Source organism: Camelus dromedarius, chromosome 12, assembly GCF_036321535.1.
Source record: "Camelus dromedarius isolate mCamDro1 chromosome 12, mCamDro1.pat, whole genome shotgun sequence".
Taxonomy (NCBI): domain Eukaryota; kingdom Metazoa; phylum Chordata; class Mammalia; order Artiodactyla; family Camelidae; genus Camelus; species Camelus dromedarius.
In genome coordinates this window covers 64,197,065-64,206,155 of record NC_087447.1, presented here as the reverse complement: position 1 = coordinate 64,206,155, position 9,091 = coordinate 64,197,065, and the positions used below count along the sequence as shown (strand labels likewise).

At 49.8% G+C, this 9,091-nt stretch overlaps 1 protein-coding gene across 4 annotated transcripts in view; it reads right to left on the bottom strand.

Annotated features, from left to right (window-relative positions):
• Nucleotides 1-372: 372 nt before the first annotated feature.
• The window catches only part of AMOTL1 (angiomotin like 1), a 126,624-nt gene continuing 117,905 nt past the window's right edge, over nt 373-9,091 (bottom strand). For all 4 annotated transcript variants that reach the window (XM_064492831.1, XM_064492829.1, XM_064492830.1 and 1 more), the window contains 2 exons: nt 6,154-6,408; nt 373-5,070 (listed from right to left, as the gene is read on the bottom strand). In XM_064492831.1, coding sequence (XP_064348901.1) covers nt 4,964-5,070; nt 6,154-6,408 — 362 coding nt within the window. In that variant the 3' untranslated portion in view covers nt 373-4,963. The remainder of the gene's footprint in view (nt 5,071-6,153; nt 6,409-9,091) is intronic.

Genomic DNA, 9,091 nt, shown 5'->3' with positions numbered 1-9,091 from the left:
AGTGACCGTGGTCATGGGCAGGCCCTGAACCCAGGAATGCCCAAAGGGGACACTTAGATGTGATCAAGTCACCACCGTCTCCCGGGCCCACATCCCAGTGTGTCCTCTTTCCTTATCTGCCTGGAGGGGCAGGGGGTGGGTGGATGCCAGCTCCAGTGGCCTGGATGACGTCCTTCCTCCTCAGAATTAGGAGTGTGTGTTGGTGTGAGGCCCACGGGGCTGGAGGGGTGCGGGGGCGCCAGATGCTTCTGGAAGCAAAACAGCAAGTGAGGCTGCCCTCAGCGGTAAAACGAAATGAAATCCAACCAGCATTTATTGAGCACCTGGTGTATAAGCTCCTGGGGAAAGAAAAGAGCAAGCGTGAGGGAAAGAGCCGTTTTATCCATTTATTATATACAATAGTAAGGCACAAGTTTAAGCAGCAAAGAATCAGGAAAATCTTTGGCTGACCGACAGGATCAATATTTGCTGGGGGCGACATGCCGTGTTCTTGGACTGCCCCGCTCTGTACACAGACCCATCCAGCTGTGCAGCTCTGACCCCCGATTGCGATACAGACCAGCACGTGAAGATTCCGAAAGGTTACACCAGAGGCCACTGGAGGGAACACAGCGCACGGCCACCAAGCACAGGCAGGCGGCAAGTGCGGTGACGCTCAGGCCATCAGAGTTTGTGGCCGAGGTGGGCACACAGTCTGCCTTGCTCACAGAATTTCACAAGTTCTGTACACGCCGCACTGAGAAGGAGGCTCCCCTCTCCCTCCGCAAAAGGGGAAAACATCTTAATTCAAAGAAAAATCACCCTGGATCAATTTGCTTCCCTTCTGTTTTGTAATAAATACTTACAGGTGTCTATGTGAACAGCATCCTAGGAAAACCACATGGAAACACAGCACTGGGCACCAGAACTTCAGCAGCTGATAACAAGAAAATGCTGTCTAGGTACTTGAGTAAATTGAAAACAAGATTTTAATTCGGTGAAGAAGTAAAGTTTCATGACAAAGAAACACCTCAATCTTAGCATAACATGACAATAACATGCACTTAAGTATAACACAGTTTTACAGGATACCTACTGGGGTTTATACATCTGTGCGTGTGCGGAGATGTGAACACGTACAAGGCATGGCGAGAGGACGGATCTTTAGAAACGAATCCACCAGAAGTTACATGTACTGATGATGACTGTCCTTCTTTGAAGCGGTCGCTAGGAGTCCAAAGACTGATTTCCAGGAATATCTTAAGGATTTTTTTTTTCAAAAAGAAATAAAAAAGCTAAAAGAATGTGATTTACCTTAATCGCCCATCTTTATTTATCCAACTGAGTGAATGACTGGGGATTATTTCCAAACTTATATCCATCCTCAAAGGATGATGATTTCTCATCTCAAAGGATAACCAAAGGAATGTGCCAGGGCCCAAATCCACTCTAATAGAGGCGCTTGCAAAATGTTTCTATGCGGGCAGCACTGTAGTAATAATCAGCAGAGTCTCCCAAAGGGCCACCTTTTAAGGAAGGTGGGGCGAGATGAAACCGCTGGCTCTTCTGGGTATTAAGAGAAGGAACGACACACAACCTTTCAGCTACACCTCGTATGTATGCACGGACGTATACACATGTCTTTATATACCGTTAAATCACCAAACGAGAAAAGGGGGCACTACTCAGAAGGAATAGGGGAACAATTGCTTATTAGTTCCAGAAGAAATCCATTTACTGCAACGCTGACCTCTCCATGCTCCCAGATGATCAGCTCCTGGTAACTTCTTAATTACTCTGCCCATCTCTCACGGAGCCACACATCAGATTGTTGAACCCATTAAACAATCCTCGCGTTGAGGAAGACATTTTAAACACACTGATTAATGAGTAAGAAAAAATAAAAGAAAACCAACGTTTATAACGCATACACCATGGCTGCCTCAAGCTTGGGGTTGAGAAGAAGCCATCTGTGCACTGGACAATCTGTGTTGTAAGAACACTCTTTGGCTCCTGTGTACCACGGCTAGACTGTAGTAGACAGTCTAGCCGTCTGGCTTAGGAGGAGTGAGGTCATTGGGGGCACCCCAAAGCCCACCTTCACCCCAGCACCAGTGCAAGACATGCAGTGGGACTCTGTTCTAGAAAACACACCTCTTCGCTCAGCTCTGGGAAGCCTAAGTGTGAGCTCCCTGCCTGGAACACGTTCAAATCAATTTATTCTCCACCGCCTCCCGGATCCAGCCGCACCTGACATCCAAGTTCGCATCAGTCTCTGGGACTCAGAAGGTTGCCATAGGGGGAATTTCTCATACCATCAGCTCTCAGAATCCCGAGGACACAGGTGGCTGAGCCTGGTCTCTGGGCCACGTGCAAATGCTTTTAAAATAGATTTTGTGGCCCTGCTTCTAACCAAACACAAAGACCTCCATCTATACTTGTGTTTAAGGGGAGTTCTAGCAGTTCTGGGCTTTAGTCATTTCTTAGCTCCTGAGAGGGGGTGCAGTGTGTGTGTGTGTGTGTGTGTGTGTGTGTGTGTGTGTGTGTGTGTGTGTGTGTGTGTATACCAAATACAGGGGGCAGAGTGGGCCAAGATGTAGCACCCAAACATGTTAGCATCAAGTCAGAGGCAGTCCAGCCAGTGACAAAGGCACAGCTCCTCTCCCCAGACTCTCAGTTGGGACCCCAGCCTGTCCTGGGGAAGGAACTTAACCTCCCTGAGACCCATTTTCCTCCTCTGGGAAATAAGGCTGATCAAGTTGCCACCACCGCCCCCTCCCCCCGCCATGGTTGGATGACTCACTGAAACGTACTTACCCCAGTGCTTGCATACAGTTGGCACTAAAAAACTGAGCTGGTATCATTTTCTGAAAACCCAATGAGATAATATATCGTACACCATCCAGAACGCACCGTGGGAGCTCCGTATCTGCATGTCTCCTAAATGCCAGCAAGACTTCAGGAAAGCTATGCAGGTGAAGCTTGTCGGGGCCCTGGCGAGGCAATCTGCCACCAGAGAAGACATTTCAAAGCTATAGGTCCCTTTCCTTCCAGAGGAGTCTCAACAGTTTAGAAGAAAAAAAGATTGACAACTGAAACATGGTGACGTCTGCATCTGCGCGCTGACAGTGAACACGTCTGGCAACTCGGAGGACCAAGGGGGGCGAGCGAGCCTCGCACCCAAGCCGCCAATGAGGTGCACAGGAACCTGGGCTGGGGCTCTGGCTCTCACCCACTTCTAGGGGACAAGGTCCACGTGTGGGGTGGCCAATCCTAAAATGAGCTCCCCAAGCGAAATGTCCTAAGTGATGTCTCCAGGACTTCATTTAGGTGGGACTTGATAAAGCCTCAGACCCCAGTCTTTTTTTCTTCCCTTAAGTAAGCATGAGCGAAGGGACCTGGAAAAACATAGATCCAGCTGCCCTGGGGGGAGAAAACTATGAGGACCCCGCAGGAGCATCTGACGGCCTGACTAGCTTCTCCTCTCTCCTGGCCCAGCACCTTCTAGACTTGTAAAGAAAGCCGACGTCTGAGGCGTCAGATGGGAAACCTCACAGCACATGGATGAGGCCCATGACCTCACTCCCTCCTGGCCCTTTGACCTGGTGTTTCCATCTTACTTTGGACAAGTTGTCCCAAACCAAACCTTGGAAAACCCGATCACATTGTGTAGACCCAAAGCGAGTTCCCGGCGGGGCAGAGCTGATGACTGATGTGCTGACACAACACACTGAGCGTCAGGGTCTGCGTGCTCACCGACTGCGCCCGGAGGGGTGCAAACGGCCGGCAGAGGCGTGGACATGCCCGAGAACCACAAACAGCAGAAAGGGGGACAAGGCGCCAGGGAAGATCCCGGATGCCACCAATCAAGTGTTCTTCCTGGAGGGCAGTCCTAAATGTCCTACCTCCACAGAGCAATGAGGTGGAGATCCCAAACTCCACCCAAGAGCAGATGGGAGAGAAAAGTCAGCGCCGTGAGCTGAAAGCACGATGCCACAGCAGTCACGGGTCTTCCACCTCGTCAGAGCTGACCTAGTTCAGAGTCAGAACAAGGTGACCGGGGGCAGCCCAGCTCCTCAAAGCGGGCGGAAACAGCCAGGAAGCTGGCACACGGCTTTGTCCCACGGGTTGCTAGGAAACACAGCAGGAATGATGACTGTTCAGACGACTGCGCTAACCCCAGAGCTAAAGAATTCTGCCATGGCTTATTCCAAAAGAAAACAAAAAAAAAAGGGTAAAGGTAAAGAAAATGAAGCAGAGACCATGATGAACTCAGAGGAGGGAGGGAGGAGGAGCACTAAGACCAGAAAGTTCCCATCCTGCTTAGGAAATACCGCTCAATCCAGAAAAGCTGAGAGGCCCCGCGATCTCCTGAAAATCCAAAGCAGCAGGTAATGAGGTGAAGATGGGCTTTTCAATCCCCCGTCACCTCAGACATCCCTCCTCATGGACACGTCCACACGCATTCACAGGACACCCCGCGGAGGACACAGATGATACTACATTACGTCAAGACGGATGCTCCGAGATTTCTAGGGGGTTCTTCTTAAGCAAAACAAGCTATGAGGCAAGGAGAATGGGCGTATTCCAAGGCAGATCCAAGCTCAGGTTTATCTGTTTATAACCAGAGACTGGGTGTACACAGACCCTCCCCAAGAGATACATTTTCTGTACAATGAAAAATTCCATTTCTTATTTCTTCTGTTTCCAAACCTACATGCATCTTCTTTCTTTCACCATATGTAGTAGAAATCCATGGCCTTCTCTTCCTCTTCAGTCATGCAGGTCTCCTTGTTTTTGTTTTTTTGTTTTTTGTTGGTTTTTTTTTTTTAACATTTATAAAAAGGGTTCTTACTAATCTGAAATCCTCAGTTCAAATCATTTGTGATTACCCATTCACAACCTTCTTGGTCTTTCTTTCTTTCTCTTTGCCACGTTCCTCGCTTGTTAGTGTTCTGTTGGGAAATTCAACAGGGCCGCCGTGTTAGATGAGAACTTCCATCATCTCTCCATCAGGGAACTCGGGCTTGTGGAGCAGGCTGCTGACGCGGCCTTTGTGGTCGGGTGACTTCCCGTGGCTGGGAGAATTCTCTGCCAAACAGAAGGGACACATGAGCAGCCCGTTCCCCAGGAGGAACACAGGCCTCCCCAGCTCTCTCTAGAACGGAATCATTTCCCATACCACCCCTCACCCCCAGAGCACGCAGGTAAGGCCCCAGAGCCCAGCCCACGGCGGACAAAAGCAAAAAGACTGGCCCTGGGATTCAGAAACGAAGAGCAGAACCAGGGCGTGCTGGGAGAGGTCTGAGTGGGTGAACTCTTTGGGACTTTGTGCGGAGTCCTCACACCCGCTCCCTCTCCTCTAAACCCTCAAGTTCACACCACAACCCTGCCTTCCCGGGAAAACGGCGTTCCACGAATTAAATCTCCCAAAACTGACAACACTGTTTACTTGTCGATTTTGGAAAATGAAAATAAAGAACTCCCTTGGAGAAAATAATTTATGCCCCCAACAGCCCCCACCTCCTCCAAACAATTCCTGAAGAGGGCTACCCTCAGCCCATGACTAGGACTAGTCCAAAGCCAAGTCTGTTCTCCCCACAGACACTCCTGGAATCATCCCCAAATTCTGTCTGAGCTGTCTTCTTGTACATATTTGAAAGCAACTTTCCAGTACTGGCCTGAGTGTTGGGCCAGTTCACCTGCTTTCCAGTTCAATCTACTCGCTCAATCAGGAGGTGCTCCCAACCCCGAATCCTCGATAATGAACACCTTGAAGGCAACGTCTTTACGCCTGATGCTCCTGATGGACCTGGTGCCTGGTACCAGCTCCCAAACCGCTGGCGGGAGCAGATTCCCTGACATCCGCCCGCAGGTCGGTTTTCATCCCTCCTGGGGAAGGGCTAGTTACAGAGCATACACTACAAGGGCAGGTGAAGGTCGTGCACTCCTTTCAATGGTAATAAGCTGAGAGGCTCTACACACATTTTATTCCCAGAATAATTAAGAGCATGCGTAGCCTAAGTGGGTCGGGGTAACCATAACCATGGGAAAACCCATAAAGTAAGAGTTGATTGGTGCTGTCTCTCCCTTCCCAGCTCAACAATAGGCGCCCCATCTCAGGCCAGCGAGCTGGGGACCCCAGGCGTGGGAGAGGAGGCGGGGACCTCGTACCCAGTTTCTCCGCCGCCCCTTTGGCCGCGGGGTGTTTCAGGACCGGGCTGTTGGAAGGGGTCCCGCTCAGCCGGCCCCGGGTGGGCAGGGAGGCCACGCTGGGCCAGAAGAGCTCGGCGCCCTTGTCCGTCTGCGTGCTGCTGTCCTTGCTGCCCGTCTTGGCGTGCGCGCTGCCGGCCGGCGTGGCGGGGGCCGCGGGCGTGGGCAGCAGCGGGGCGGACGCGTGCTCGTGGTGCTCCTTCCCCAGCAGCAACCCTGCAGGCGAAGAACAGCTTCTTAAATGCCATTGGTTTTTAAACTTTATTATTGTATTATTGATTTTATTTTGGCGGGGTGGGGAGGTAATTATTTTTAGAGGAGGTACTGGGGATTGAACAGAGGACCTCATGCGTGGTAAGCACACGCTCTACCACTTGAGTTATACCCTCCCCTCTTCAATGCCATTCTTAAAAAAAAATTCAACACCTAATTTGGGGCAGGGGAGGAGCTGTCAAGTAAATTTGTTATAGTAATGTCACATGACAAATGATAGGTAGTTATTCTCAGGGTGCTATGGAAGAACAGAGAAAAGGTACGTCAGAGGCAGAGTGTCCAGGGCGGGGGCATTCCTGCCAGGCCTTCTAGAGATGATGCTTGTTTTACCCAATATGGCTCAGGAAGGCTAGTCTTTTTTATTTAATTTTATTTATTTATTTAAAAATTTTTTGTATTGAAGTATAGTTGATTTGCAATGTTTAAGGTGTACAGTAAAGTGATTCAGTCATATATATATGTGTGTGTATATATTTTATATATATATATTCATTTTCAGATTTTTTTCCATTATAGGTTATTATAAGATATTGAGTATAGTTCCCTGTGCTGTACAGTAGGGCCTTGTTGTTTATTTTATATATAGTAGTGTGTATCTGTTTATCCCAAATTCCCAATTTATCCCACCCTCCTCTTTCCCTTTTTGGTAACCTGAAGCTTGATTTCTGTATCTGTGAGTCTTTTTCTGTTTTGTAAATAAGTTCATTTGTATCTTTTTTTTTTTACATTCCACATATAAGTGATATCCTATGACATCTGTCTTTCTCCGACTTAACTTCACTTTGTATGATAATATCTAGGTCCATCCACGTTGCTGCCAATGGCATTATTGCATTCTCAAAGGGCTAGCCTTGAGAGTGGTCATGTGCTTAAGAAAACCTGGAGGCTTCCCTGGTCCTGGACACAACAGGTCCCACTGGCCTGCTGCTCTGCTGAATAGCACCAAACTCCACCCCACTCTTGGTAACAAATGGTCTCCTGGGGCCCCGGGTCAAAACAAACAGGCTTCCTGGTCAGGGCAACATAGAGATGTGTACACTGTTCCCCCAGAGAGATCCCTGCAGCACAGAGCCACGTCCTCCAAGAAGCAGGAAGCCGCTGGGCTCCAGGGAAGGGCCACTCAGCCCTATTTTTCCCTCTCCCCCTCCCTCTCCCAACAGCCCAGAGGCTGGGGTGAGAAGAGGGAGAGCTGGCTGGGGAAAAGGGAAGCATGAGGTGCAGGGGTGTCCCCTTTCCTCAATGTCTTCCTGCAAAGCTGGGCAGGAGAGTGACTGTTCCAATTGTACAATACAGCCCCCACTCAGAAAAGTGCCAGCACTCCAGAACACTAGCCTGCAGAAAATGCGGTAAGCACAATCAAGTGTCTGTTCACTTATCTTAACGAGCTGGCAGTTCATAAAGTCTCCTTGCCAGGGTTAGTTCCAGGTGCCCATTCATAATGCAATGCAACTCCATTCAGTTTTTCTGCAGCAGTGCTTCTCAAAATAATAATGTGCAGATTGCTTAGATACATTGTTAAAATCAAGATTCAGTCAGTGGGTGGGGCCTGAGATTCTGCTTCTGCAACAAGCTCCCAGGTGATGTGGGTGCTGCTGGTCCCTGGACCACACTTTGAGCAGCATGGGTCTTTGTCTAGGTGCTTTACACACGTCGTCCCATTTTATATGAGGTACATCCTGTTGTTATCCTCTGTCTAACGGAAAAGGAAATGGAAGCTCAGAGAAATTAGTATCTCACATCTAAGCAGCAGAAATGGGATTCAAATGAACCCAGCTGTGCCTGCCTTTAAGTCCACTCTGTGTTCCTTCTGCCTCATCACTCTGCCTGTCAAAATGCCACAGTCTGGCAAGGATGCTTTTGTGGAACTAAGTTGCCAGCCCGTCATCAGGGAGCCCCTGAACCACCAAGAAGGTGTACACCACCACCTCTACCTCCTTCCAGAACCCATCAGGCAAGAGACTGCGGCAACTCTTTGGGGACTGCATGTGTGCCTCTGCCTGGGACCTCAGAGGGCCCGGTCTGTTTTTGTGACACGTGGACACCAGTTACAATAATGACGGGAACAGCAGTGCAGACAGCACAGCAACTCTCCTGCAGCCGGGTCCTCAGGCTCCCAGGCCTGGTTGAGACAAGCCAAATCCTAGGGGTACAGACCCCAGAGAAACGCCTGCCTGGCTGGATGTTCCAAATCGATGTCTGCCAGGGAGGTTTCCATCTGAGCTGAACATGGTCAGAATCCCCCTACCATGCCTGTCTAAGCACCGCCCCCTAGGCTTTCTAACTGGGGAGGGGAGCTAAGTGTCCTTGCGAGGGTCTTTGATGATCCCAGCTGCTGTCCACACACGTCCTCTTTGAAGTGCATTTCCTTGGAGGCCAGGGGCTGCAGAAGCAACCCATGGGGGGACTTCAAACAGGGACTCTGGCTGGGCGCCTTTGATCCCTCCCAACTCTGGGCTCATACTGGAAGCTCTTATCTTCTTTGGTGTGAAACAAGCAGGCTCCTCTGGGGTTCTGTGCTGAGGAAAACAGGCTCTTGGCTCCATAGATAAACAAAACACACTGACCCAGGGAAATGCATCAAAGAAGGGCCAGGCCCCTGGGGCTGCAAAGAGCAGGGACAAGAGCG